Below are 14,296 nucleotides of genomic sequence, written 5' to 3'. Positions count from 1 at the left end.
TTGTTCGCCTTTTAAGGAGGCCTTAAATTGATCAAAAGTGAGACATTTGTAATATTACAAAAGGTTTCTGTTTCAACTAAATACATTTCACTGAACTTTATATTTATCAAATAAACCTGAAAAATCAGTTTTTTTGTGTATCCACAAAAATATGAAATTGCGCAAAAAAAATTATGTGGCTTTACAGTTTTTGTTTGTTTGTTGCTAAATTACTCTTTTTACTATGAAATCTTAGTGAGCATAAGAGACTTAATTAATTTATTAATTTATTATTCCAAATTTTTGACTGGTAGTGTATGCAACACGTTCTCACTCCCAACTCGTCACATATTGACGCTTGGTTAGTTCCCTTCGGCGTCACTTTTTAACACACAGGGACCCCTTTAGTGTCATTTTTCGACCTTCATTGATTTCAGTGAGAAACCTTTGGCGTCATACACAGACGCATTGGGTATGGGGACGTTATCATTATGATGAAATGATATATTGGGTTATGATTTTGCCATTATGACATGTTGGAGTGTGATTCTCAATTTAATCAGCCAGCATACTTTTATTTACATTTATTTATTTATATTTTTATTTACGCTATTTAAACACGTTTGAACACGTAACCCAACTCCATCCCATCCCTTAACCCATCCAGTTGTGTGTTGTATATAAATATAAAACACAGGATATAACAGCAGATGCAACTGCAGGCACAATTTTTTCAAAAAGTACAAATATTCCAAGAGTTGCGAGGCCAAACGATTGATGTGTGTGAAGAAAATCCCCAAAAGCGATCAGGGTCCCCATCCGCCGTAGATCATGCACACATTCAAAAACTGCCACCCGAAGAAACGTTACGTCAGCTTTGATAGTGAAATGTCATTGGCTCTCGTGTGTCTTGTGACCGATCACGTCCTGCTCAAGAGTCGGTGTATCTTTTGAATGAGATATGACTGAGTGTGTGTGTGTGTGTGTGTGTGTGTGTGTGTGTGTGTGTGTGTGTGTGTGTGTGTGTGTGTGTGTGTGTGTGTGTGTGTGTGTGTGTGTGTGTGTGTTCACGGAGCGGCGGGATCATTTCAGCGATTAAAACATTAAGATCAACTCTGTTCTTCACATGAAGATATCGCATGACTTCAGAAGACTTGGAATGCAACACGAGTTAATACTTTTATACTGTTGTTGGTCAGTTTTTGCAATAAATACCTGTGACTGTACTTTTATTTGCCTGTTACGTGTTTTATATTGTTGAGAAGTGGGTAGGTTTAGGGTAGGAGTGGGGTTAGTTGCTACAAAATATAAAAGTAGCCTATAAATATTCATAAAATCATGTCTACTTTTACAAATGCAAATAATTAAATGTGTCTTGATCTGACGCATTGGGCAAACAACTGAAATCAATGGAGCACATGTGCGTTAGAAAGTGACACCGAGGGGTCCTGACCAAGCGTCAATATGTGATGAGTTGGGAGTGAGAACGTGTTGGTATATTTGTAAAGTAATTGTTACTGTGGACATCTGTAATGTAGGCCTACACAGGACTCCTAGCACCTGGGCTTATTTTACAGGCTGTTTTATAAAAGGTAAAAGACGCTGTAATCTTTACAGGCACATGAACACGCCCTGGCGTCTGGGGCTCTTACTGAGATGATTCTGACGGAAATAAAATAGCAGAGAAGCTCTGGTAATTATTACATGACCCACCTCCCCAAATAAAACGAATAACATATGAACAGGGTTTAAAACACTGGCTGAATTTGTAGCTGCATATTACCCCAGTCATCATTATGGTGATCGGTGTTTGCTTTAGTTAAGCTTAATTCAGCTGATAATTAATTCATGCTGCAATGCATGCCATGGATGAGTTTTGATTGGTGCACCCAGAATGCATTGCAAAAGCTTTTTGATGGTCACCATTGTTGAGATTCATGCCCTGACTCTTGATGTCTGTAAGTATGCATTTACGAATTCAGCAACACTTAACTTAGCATGCAGTTAGTTCTCCTTACACATACACACCAGCGACAATGTACATGCTGTCTCCATCTGTGCCCTCTCTGATGATGACATCCCCAGGACGACAGTCCTGAACCTTCATCAGTTCAACCATCATACTGATCTGCTCCTCATCCAGACGACGGAGAAAGTCGTTCTTACCGATGGCCTTTGCGATCTGAGCCGCCTCACTGAATACCATACACATACAAACAAAGCATGAAGTAACTTTTGAGGTTAGTAAAACAAAAGTATTGATTTATTTATTTTAAGAAAGTGTTGGATTAGATTATTGATTAGTATAAGTTACCTGGCAGTTTTTTTTACTCTATTGGCAGTGATTTCCAGGACTGTTACTTGCTCCGGGGCCATGACAGCTGCCCGACTCTGTCGAACCTCAGGCGTTTCATTACTGTTTTGTTGAGGATCTGACAGACAACATTAGAAGTGAGTCAAATGAACATATCTTAATGTATAAAACTCTTTTGCGTTATTTATTTATAATATTGTGAAAAAAATTACTTCAGCTGAATGCTTCGAATGTTAGTTCTTCCATGTTTTTAAATCGCCAAAAATGTATGTATACACAGCAAAAAAAACAGTGTTAAATTAACACTCCTCTGAGTTTATTTGAGTCCACACTCAAGAGTGTTAAAGTAACACTAAAGCAGCGTTAAAGTTAATGAGATAATTAAGTGATTCATTGACTGATGATTGAGCATTAGTGATGAACACCTGCTGTTAATAAGCAGAATCACTGAAGGACCAAGTCACCATTTATGTCACCATTATGGTGATCAGTGTTTGCTTTAGTTGAACTCAATTCAGCTCATAATTTATTCAAGCTGCAATGCATGCTGGGAGCCATGGATGAGTTTTGATTGGTGCACCCAGAATGCATTACAAAAGCTTTTTGATGGTCACCATTGTTGATTAAATTGTGACTCTGTCCTTCAGTGATTATTGTTAACAGCAGGTGTTCATCACTAATGCTCAATCATCACACAATACAAAAACTTCAGTGTTACTTTTAACACTTGATTGTAGACTCAAATAAACTCAGAGGAGAGTGAATTTAACTGGGGTATTTGCTGTGTATGGATATATGAATTGCGCTGCTTTAAGCAAAACCTTCATAATTTTGTATCAATTTTAACATGTTATAATTAGTTATTCATATTTTATGAATAGTAACTAGGTCTTTCAATAGGTTTACATTTTTAAATTGTGATTAATCACAAAATGTGTGTGATTAATTGCATACTTATCGTGAAACTAAGCATTCATCATTTATATTTTTTAACACATAAATTTTGTCATCATCTGTTATATCCATCAGATTGAAGGATGATTCTCACAAAACTGTATTTTCTGCAAGCTATTTTCATGGTTTTCATCAGTCTGTTCTGTCTTACCAATCTCATCCAATCGTCCCTGCAGCACCTGTAACAATCTCTCTTTCTGTTCAAGCTGTTTCTCTGTAATACGAAAACAATAGTGTGCATTGAAATAATCACCATACAAATGTGCACTCAAAAATACGAAAAACAGCTAAGGGCAGTGATCATTCATCTCTTGATATAGTGGTCTTACTCAGCTCCTGGTTCTGGTTCCGGAGTTCCTGGTTGAGCAGGCATTCTTTCTCCAGCATTTGTCGGATTTTCTTGAGTTGGACTTCCATTGGCCTGATGAGATTCACCTTCACTAGAGCAGCATGACACTAACAAAGAGCAGTAAAAACTCACACGTCACACAGCTAATTGCAATGTTTAAAAAAGTTGATGCTGATTCAATGAACCAGTCTTCAAAATGAATGAATTACCTAATAACAGCATTTATAAAAAGGTTTACAGGCTAGTGGATTCAAATTTAAAACAAGCAATACTGAAAATATATTTTCCATCTGAAATTTCTAAACACATCCAAGTGTGCCTCACAGTTTTTTGACTCCACAGACTCCAGAAGGAGCAGAATCTCATTGAGCTCATGTTAAAATGCCCAACTTTACAGCAGAAGAACACATGTTTACAGTCTGGGACACATTGTGGTTTTGGTCTATATATGGCTAATTTTGCCCTTCATGACGACTGTGAGGGGGTGAATTATTTTATATAACTCATTTGTTTACGTTATATAAAGCCTTAAAGTTCTGCATAATTAAGGGCGTGGCCACTTTGAGTGACAGGTGGATTGCCGTTTGTCTGCTGTCTGTTAGCCATCACGTCACTTCAGCTCCGCCCACGTCCCGCCTCTTTGCCAATTTTCTGTTATCCGACAAGCAGCTCGACCCTACTTTACACTTCAAAACTGCTCTTCAGATCCTATGGGTGACAGTCTATGGCTGTAGCATTGCTTTTCAGAGAAACGGGTGTGTGAACTCGGCATGTTTCCTAAATATCTGCAAACATGCTATGGTATTTTTATGCTTTAATACAGTCAAAAACTTACATACAGCACCTTTAATGTGCACATCAGCCTCCTGCTTATTGCATATGTGTGTTCCTTTAAGGGTTTTACCTTAATTTTACATTTAATTATTCTAATGCTTGTTCTGATAAGTCAAATAATTAAAATACCTATCATTTACCTCATAACATCATAATTATGATCATCAGCCAATCCGTCAAACAGCCATTATCAGAAGAACAGAAATGACAATCACAAAGCACACATTTCCTTACATTTCTTGAGTGTTTTTATACAGCCAGTCACAAACAGACACCGTTTTATTATTGTAGTATCGTCGATTTCAGATAAAACTTTTTTAATGTCATGCAGAAACAAAACCAATGTAGGCTAAATGGACACTTTTGGACAGTCGATAATAAAGAATAAACTGGCTCAGATTTTATGCTGCTAGTCAAAAGTCAGGAATAAGTAGAAATGACTTCCATTTAAATGGAATCCATTTTATGATGCATTTTAAAAGCCGATGTTAACCTTTGAGGAAATGATTAGCTAGCCTCATTGCCCTCTATGCTGTACGCTTTATGACTGAAGAGGTGTTCACTGAAATCCTGTGCCCATTGCCTGCTAAAGAACATTTGAGGGTTTAGACAGGGTTGGTGGTCAACATGATGGATAACAGAATGTTTTATACCTGTGCAGAGATGTGAAATGTCCTTTAGATTAGAGCGCTCTGTCCCGTCACATGCCTAGGATATTGCCAAGGTGTAGAAGATAAATATAAGGTATAAGGTATCCCACGAAAGCACAACAACACTGTTAATCCATCCAAATAATACCTGTTTGTCATCTCTACTGACCATAATCTTAGTTTTATCAGTTAATGAAGCCTACCTGAACACTCAAGCTCTCCCTCGCTCCAGATCGCTGTGTTCTGGCAGAAAGATCAGCTTGATGGACATAAATCATTAACCTGACGCTCCACCCTTCTCCACAGGTAAGAAGGAAAAGTGATTATACTAGAAAATATTCATGCTCAGACATTCCTCTTTCACATTCACTGAAGGTCTCAGTTATGGTTTATCAACGTCAGATGTGTCTCATAACAGGAGAAAAATAGGAGAAATAATAAACACACAAAGGACAGAAAAAATGGAGGCTATAGTGAGAAAAGCTTAATTCTTAATTGCTTGCACGTCTACAGGAGCAGCAGTGGTTTGGTTACAGCACTGAGCTCTGGGTGTCACTGCAGAATCACTTTTAGCCATTCAAGCAGTTTCAGGACAGCAATATTCTGTAATATTTCTGTCATTATGCGGTGAACTAATTTACACTCACCTAAAGGAATAATAGGAACACCTGTTCAATTTCTCATTAATGCAATTATCTAATCAACCAATCACATGGCAGTTGCTTCAATGCATTTAGGGGTGTGGTCCTGGTCAAGACAATCTCCTGAACTCCACACTGAATGTCGGAATGGGAAAGAAAGGGGATTTAAGCAATTTTGAGCGTGGCATGGTTGTTGGTGCCAGACGGGCCGGTCTGAGTATTTCACAATCTGCTCAGTTACTGGGATTTTCACACACAACCATTTCTAGGGTTTACAAAGAATGGTGTGAAAAGGGAAAAACATCCAGTGTGCGGCAGTCCTGTGGGCGAAAATGCCTTGTTGATGCTAGAGGTCAGAGGAGAATGGGCCGACTGATTCAAGCTGATAGAAGAGCAACTTTGACTGAAATAACCACTCGTTACAACCGAGGTCTGCAGCAAAGCATTTGTGAAGCCACAACACACACAACCTTGAGGCGGATGGGCTACAACAGCAGAAGACCCCACCGGGTACCACTCATCTCCACTACAAATAGGAAAAAGAGGCGACAATTTGCACAAGCTCACCAAAATTGGACAGTTGAAGACTGGAAAAATGTTGCCTGGTCTGATGAGTCTGGATTTCTGTTGGCGTATTTTGTTGGAATTTGGTGTAAACAGAATGAGAACATGGATCCATCATGCCTTGTTACCACTGTGCAGGCTGGTGGTGGTGGTGTAATGGTGTGGGGGATGTTTTCTTGGCACACTTTAGGCCCCTTAGTGCCAATTGGGCATGGTTTAAATGCCACGGCCTACCTGAGCATTGTTTCTGACCATGTCCATCCCTTTATGAGCACCATGTCCCCGTCCTCTGATGGCTACTTCCAGCAGGATAATGCTCCGTCACAAAGCTCCAATCATTTCAAATTGGTTTCTTGAACATGACAATGAGTTCACTGAACTAAAATGGCCGCCACAGTCTCCAGATCTCAACCCAATAGAGCATCTTTGGGATGTGGTGGAACGGGAGCTTCGTGCCCTGGATGTGCATCCCACAAATCTCCATCAACTGCAAGATGCTCTCCTATCAATATGGGCCAACATTTCTAAAGAATGCTTTCAGCACCTTGTTGAGTCAATGCCACGTAGAATTAAGGCAGTTCTGAAGGCGAAAGGGGGTCAAACACAGTATTAGTGTGTGTTCCTAATAATCCTTTAGGTGAGTGTATTAGGCAGCAAGTGAACATTTTGTCCTCAGAGTTGATGTGTTAGAAGCAGGAAAAATGGGCAAGCGTAAGGATTTGAGTGAGTTTGACAAGGGCCAGATTGTGACGGACTGGGTCAGAGCATCTCCAAAACTGCAGCTCTTGTGGGCTGTTCCCGGTCTGCAGTGGTCAGTCTCTATCAGAGGCGTAGCAAGCTTTTCAAAAGTGTGGGGGATGGATGTGGTTTGTTTGTTAACAATAAAAACGATGAATACAATGACAGAAGGGTACAAAAGGTATAACATACAAGATATATAATATATATATATATATTATACATGCCTCGTTTTTTTTTAACCACGGTGTTCGGTTCGGTTCTGATGGCTTGTCACATCAGTTTTTTGCTATTCTATTCTTAGGCGACGGGAACAGAAAGGGGTTAAGGAGAAAAAAAAATGCTACTTTTTTATTTTACTTAAAAGACTTGAAAAACCTTACTTAAACTTAAAACTTTACTTAAAAAAAACCTTGTACACATTCCTAGTGAATAGTATAATATATAATAAATATATATAAAGATTTACACTGGCAGCTCAGAGCTGTACAGCAGCATTTAACCCTTAATCGTCCCTTGGGGTCCAGCTGACCCCACTGGACTTTTCCTCCATTTTTTAAAAGTGTTCCCTTCATCTCAGGGCCATGAGACTCGGTGAATTTTCCTACATAATCTATCTAAACATGCACAAAAAATCTGGGCTTGATTTGGTTGTTCTAAAGGTGTGTAAAAAAAAATGTACCGTTTAAGTCCCTCGGGGTCAGATTGACCCCACATTGAAAATGAATGGGAAAGTGTAAAAAATAAAAAAATTTCACTTTTTTTGTCAATTTTTTTTTACTAAATCCAGTATAAATCTGAAAATTTCCACATTTATATCAAGGTCTGGTCCTAGAGCATAAACACAAAGTGGAACGAACTTTCTGTCTCATACACACACGCACACACACACACACACACAAACACACACATGTGTGTGACTGCAACAGAGAGCATTTTTATAGAAACTGGCAAATAAAATCAACAAAACTGGCATAAATCTGAAATATTTTCATACATAAATGAAGTACTAATACTAGAGCACAAATGCAATATGGAACAAGCATGTTCACTGACACGCACACACACACAAACACAAACACAGGTGTCTGGAGCATTTTTTTGGATTTTGGCAATGAATGGGAAAATGTAAAAAATGCTTTTTTTTTCACTTTGTTTGTAAAAAAAATCAACTAAATCCAGTATAAATCTGAAAATGTCTACATTTATATCAAGATCTGGTCCTAGCGCATAAACACAAAGTGGAACGAACTTTCTGTCTCATACACACACGCACACACACGCACACAAACACACACATGTGTGACTGCAACAGAGAGCATTTTTATAGAAACTGGCAAATAAAATCAACAAAACTGGCATAAATCTAAAAAAATTCCATACATAAATGAAGGACAAATACTAGAGCACAAATGCAACATGGAACAATCATGAGAAAGAGAGGGAAAAGGGCAAATAAAAGAAAGATGAACGGCAGCTTAACTTTTGCATAACTTCCCTATGGACCTCTATTGGATAATGTGGTCATTGCACTCTCTTTCTCTTTAACTATAATTCCTAATGTTTTTCCACAAACCTACAGATGGCAGTATTCTATCCCTAACACATAGAGCAATGTCCAAAAACTATTTATATTTATTTAAGATCATCATTCAAGTGATTTTTTCATAAAAAAATGATTTTTAATGAGCCAATTTATGACATAGTTAAGTATTTGTGCAGTAAATAGGTAAAAAACTACCAAATACCCACAAAAACACAGCATAAATGTATAGTTGAGAAGTAAATAAAAAAAATGATATATAGTTTTCCATGTAAAAAAATTATATTTCCTTATGCAATCGCTCTGTAAAAGCTTGGGGTCTATCTGAGCCCAAGGGACTCAAACGTAAACCCTACTTGAGGGGCGATTAAGGGTTAAGTATGAAATGTAATGAATAAATGCAAAAATAAAACACTACATAGAAATCACTATAAAATATACATTGATTTTTATTAAAGCTACTGTATAGTTTTTCAGTCAAGAACAAAGTGATTTTCTATGTCTTTTGTAGTTTTATTAACATTAAAATCCCCAAAGTAGGAAATAATATGGAAGTCAATGGCAACCATCAACTGTCTGGTATTCAACTGAAGAAATGAATACAGGTTTGGAACAACATTAGAGTGAGTAAATAATGACATAATTTTAGAGGTGAACACGCTGTCTTTAAAGGGACAGTTCACCTCTAAAATTATGTCATTATTTACTCACTCTAAAAAAAACACGAAACTGCGCTGCTGTCAATGTAAGACGTGCATCTAATATACAGACACGCGCGAATTTACTTTCACTTTACACATAACCGACTGTGTTTATGTTAACCTTGTGTGTATTTGACAGTATTAGCGCAGTAAAGCTTAGTGCGCGCGCTCTGCGCTTTTAAACGGTGCATAAGCACGTGAATAACCGCCAAGGCTTTAAAACGCATGCAAAAAATGAACTTTCTTGGTTGTGAATAACTAGTGTTCCGTGATTATAACTCTCTGACACCAGCATTGCAAGCGTGTCTAGCACTGTGTATAGTGATTGGATATTTGCTCATATCAGCGCGTAGACTCACAGGCACACTGCACAAAAAACAACGCAATCAAGCGCGAATTGAACCGTGAATGCCGTACCGAACGGTTCAATATTATAATGAGAATTGTTGCATCCCTAAAGCGTTTGTGCAAAACTGCGGGAAAACTGCAGAAAAGTGTGGGTGCCCCACGGGTGCGACGGCTCTGGTCTCTAGACGGTATTCCCTGGTGTCTGTGGCTCTTTCAGCAGATAATGCGCCGCCACAAAGCACAAATGCTTCAGGAATGGTTTGAGCAGCACAACAACGAGTTTGAGGCGTTGAATCGGCCTCCAAATTCCCCAGATCTCAATCCAATCGAGCATCTGTGGGATGTGCTGAACAAACAAGTCCGATCCATGGAGGCCCCACCTCGCAACTTACAGGACTTAAAGGATCTGCTGCTAACATCTTGGTGCCAGATACCACAGCACACCTTCAGGGGTCTAGTGGAGTCCGTGCCTCGACGGGTCAGGGGGACCAACACAATATTAGGAATGATTTGTGTAGGTTGTGGCCACAAGATATTAATTTGTGGGGATGTGATAATAAGTCCTATGTTGAGGGTTAAGTGTGTTAACAACTTCATTGCAACCTGGAATTATCAGAAACGGAAATAATGGAAATTATTTTTAATTAAGAAAAAGTAAGGAATTAAGAAATTATTATATGAACATATTGCCTATTATATTGTATTGCACACAATGCCTATAGACAGCAAACATTCGAATGCAGTTTATTATTAATAAATGATAAAAGAATATGTAAGAACATCAAATAATATAGGCCTACAAGAAAAAAAATATTAGTCATCCCATCTCACAGCCTTTTAAATCTTGTCTTTATTTCAAAAGTAACTTTCCCCAACGCTGGTAATGAGACGGATCTCCCATCAGGGGCTAACAGGGTCACGCTAACCCTGACCTCTTGAGTTTGACTAGCGCTTTACTGGCCTCTGGTGGTCAAACGCCCTCCAGTTTGCATTCACAATCACGTCCTGCCCTCAATTCTGTCCAGAATCATTATTTATGACAAAATACATAACATGTTGAAACTGATTTGGGGTTTGTGTGCTGTGATGGAGTGCCGGATCAGAGTTCTTGCAGTAATCACCCATTTGAGTATTCACTGGCTATACTAGTTTGTAATAACTCAAGTGTAGTTTGAATATATACAGTTGGGTTGAAAATGGACTAACCCAGCAATTGGGTTGTTTTAACCCAGCGCTTGGGTTAAATGTTTGCTTAAAACAACCCAATCGCTGGGTTAAAACAACCCAATTGCTATTATTTTTAACCCAGCATTTTTTAGAGTGTAGTTATCACTCATTTGAGTATTCATTGGCAATACTAGTTTGTAATAACTCGAGTGTAGTTTGAATATTATACATTGTTCACTATTGGCAGAACTGAAGAGAGGGGTGAGTTGAGAGGGGGGTGAGTTTAACAGATTTAGTGTCATCTTTCAGACTGGAGGGTAAGATAAAGTGTATCGACCATCCTAATCCTCTGATCCCTTACTTCTCCTCCTCTTCTTACCTACGTTTAACCCTCTTTTTACCACTTACTGTCTGCCACTTATACCAGTTTTTGTCTGCTTTAGTCTATCCAGATTACAGCTAATGCCCATGTTTGTGTGGTTGTTTTGGGGGATTCGGGGTCAAATGCAGACACTGTCACCAGACAGAGCTCCTTAACTCCAACAGACAAAACAAAACAAAGCATTTTATTTTGAGAAAACCAATATTTTTCAATGGCAGATTAATTAATTCACTACCTTGAATGCTAATTATGCACAGCTCTGTTAAGCACTAATAGTTATTTATCATTGGTAAGACCCCAATGGAGTAAATTCTGTCCAGCCTTTCTGAGCGGTACAAGACTTGGCTACTTTTCCTAAGTTTGCCTCCTCAACACACACAAAAAAGTGTTTAAAAAAACAAAAAAAGTGGACACCCATAGGGAATGCAGTGAACTGAGCTGATATCAAAAATAATAATCAAAAATAATCAAAATATCAAAAATAAAAAGTCCTATTGCAAGATTTGCTGATGCTTCCAAACACAACTTTCATGTGCATTGTTTATTCTCACCTATGTGTTACCATTTACTCTTTCTGAGTTATTGAAATGTGATGTTATTTGTTAGAAATAAATGTTTATATAGTCTCACCCAACACAAATGATAAAAATAAAAAAACGACAATGTTTACTTGTGATAAAATAAGAGGTTAAGTTTGTTTAGTTTATATATTTCAGCATATGCTACAGTATTAGTCATATATGGCCATTGAAATTTCATGTGATTTCTATTTTGATACCAACATATGTCACCAACATATGCCAAATTTTGAGGTTTTGGCTGTTTTAACTTACTGGATTTAATATCTTTACTAAAAGTAAAAAAAAGTGGTATAAAATGTGGTGCTTTTAGAGGTAAATAAATAAAAAAATACACAAAAAAATCACAAAATAAATGCATAAATTGAGAATTTTTATTTTATTGAAGATAGTGATATGACATTTATTTTCAAATAAATTGGGATCACACCTGAGACCCAAATTTGTTTATGAAATCTGCTCTATGAAGGACACTTGAGGATTAAATATCAAACGTTTCATTTAGTTTCTTCTTAAAATGACCCTGTTCGACAGGGTTGAACAGAAAATGTATAAAGCGTTAGAAAAATATATAAAAATCTACACTTAGACATTTGAAAGGAAGGTGTAGGTATAATAAAAAAAAATTGCATTACAATGCAATAGTGATGAATGGAGACATGAAAATTACCTGATAATCCAATAAAATACAATCATATAAATTTATTAAATAAAAAAGAGTTTTATTTTAAAAGTTCAATGTGTGCTGTGCTGTGAAAATATGTATTCTTGAGCTGATAAAACAGTGGCGTTCCAGTAACAGTATCGGTAAACGGCTGAAAAACAGCAATCTTTTGTTCATTTGTGCTTGGGGATTATTTGGTGGTTTTCTTGAGTTAATGCTGTGTGTCTTTACACAGGTGGGAGGTGTCTACATTACAGACAGTTTACCAGATCAGTCAAATCTGCTAATCTGACACCAGATTACCGCGGTACAATCAGCCTCTTAATCCAGTCTGTTAATCACACACAGACATGGCCGCATGTTCCACGCATAAACAGACATCCATATTCACACTCACACACACACTGTGAAGAACACACAGTGGAATATATAGAACCACCTACACTAACCAAAACATGTGAAAACAGAAAAAAGCATTAATAACACACGGTAAAACTGGACATTTTACAATTATATTCTTCCCTAAAATTAATCCTCAATGATCAAGGGAAGAAATTTGTGAATTCTGTATGTACATGTGATATATTATAATAATATTTTTAATTAATTTAAAATAAAATATTGACCTTTTCATCGATATATGACAAAAGCCACACTGTTAAAAGTGTTAGTGTGAAATGACAGTATATTCCAGGTTAATAATGGCATGATTTCGCAGTAACTCCACAGTAGGACTTCTCTTGGAATATCAGACTGTATTTCTACACTGCATGTGTGCTATGAAGGTACCCAGCATGCAGTGCGGCATGAATTATTTATGCTGTGGATTTTTCTGTGCTGCTTTATATTCTATCTTGTCTATGTTTTCATTTGTCACACTTCTGACTTGGCTCAGAAGTTTGAATATGAATACACAAGCTCCAAGATGCCGGGCTAATGTAACACTGATCCCCATCATGGTGACTTCAGAACAATTACAGCAGTAAACAATATCATTTCTTACAGTGGCGGTTAAAGACAACTTTATCATGTGAACTCACAGTAAAACAAGAGCAGTGAGGGAAGAAATTTGTTAATTCTGTATGTACACGCTATATATTACAATATTATTCTTAGTTAATTTAAAATAAAATAATACAATATTTTACTTTTCTGAAATGTCAGGATTATCGTGACGTGATCGGATCCCGGACGGCATGTCATGTCATTCCGTGAGGATTTTCTTAAGATCTAAACATCATGTTATGTTGTGCGGATTCAAGACAACCTGCTCTAAATATGGTTTACTAATTTATAATGGTGTGCTAATGTTTTGCGAAGTTACGAAGCATAATGTGGCGCAAAAGCCTCATCTGTATACATCCGTCTGGGACGACTTTCATTTTTCCGAGACCTTTTCATCGATATATGACAAAAGGCTACACTGTTAAAAGTGTTCGTGTGAAATGACAGTATATTCCAGGTTAATAATAGCATGATTTTGCAGGACTTCTCTACAGTGCATGTGTGCTATGAAGGTACCCAGCATGCAGTGCGGCATGAATCGATTATGCTGTGGAGTTTTCTGTGCTGCTTTGTATTCTAGCTTGTCCATGTTTTCATTTGTCAGACTTCTGGCTTGGCTCAGAAATTTGAATATGAATACAGTGGGTCCAAGATGCCGAGCTAATACAACACTGATCTCCATCATGGTGACTTTTAGAATTCAATTTCCAGAACAATTACAGCACTAAACAATATCATTTCTTACAGTGGCGGTTAAAGACAACTTTATCATGTGAATTCCCAGTAAAACAAGAGCAGTAACTGTGATGTCAGCATGATTCTGCAGTTGATTAACAGTAGCTCATAAGAAAATTACCCAGCATGCATTCATTTCACTGTACATTT

General features: G+C 37.5%; 1 protein-coding gene across 1 annotated transcript in view; it reads right to left on the bottom strand.

Annotated features, from left to right (window-relative positions):
• Positions 1–5,325, bottom strand: part of prkg3 (protein kinase cGMP-dependent 3) — a 28,132-nt gene extending 22,807 nt beyond the window's left edge. Inside the window, exons 1-6 of the mRNA XM_079830552.1 lie at positions 5,284–5,325; positions 5,084–5,138; positions 3,577–3,703; positions 3,399–3,461; positions 2,294–2,411; positions 2,008–2,174 (exon numbers count right to left, since the gene is read on the bottom strand). Of these exons, the coding sequence (XP_079686678.1) occupies positions 2,008–2,174; positions 2,294–2,411; positions 3,399–3,461; positions 3,577–3,664 (436 nt within the window). The 5' untranslated portion in view covers positions 3,665–3,703; positions 5,084–5,138; positions 5,284–5,325. The remainder of the gene's footprint in view (positions 1–2,007; positions 2,175–2,293; positions 2,412–3,398; positions 3,462–3,576; positions 3,704–5,083; positions 5,139–5,283) is intronic.
• Between the last annotated feature and the right edge of the window lie 8,971 nt (positions 5,326–14,296).

This window comes from Gobio gobio (genome assembly GCF_949357685.1).
Source record: "Gobio gobio genome assembly, chromosome: 12".
Taxonomy (NCBI): Eukaryota; Metazoa; Chordata; class Actinopteri; order Cypriniformes; family Gobionidae; genus Gobio; species Gobio gobio.
The sequence above is the reverse complement of the archived record's forward strand: the minus strand, read 5'-3'. Positions and strand labels throughout refer to the sequence as shown.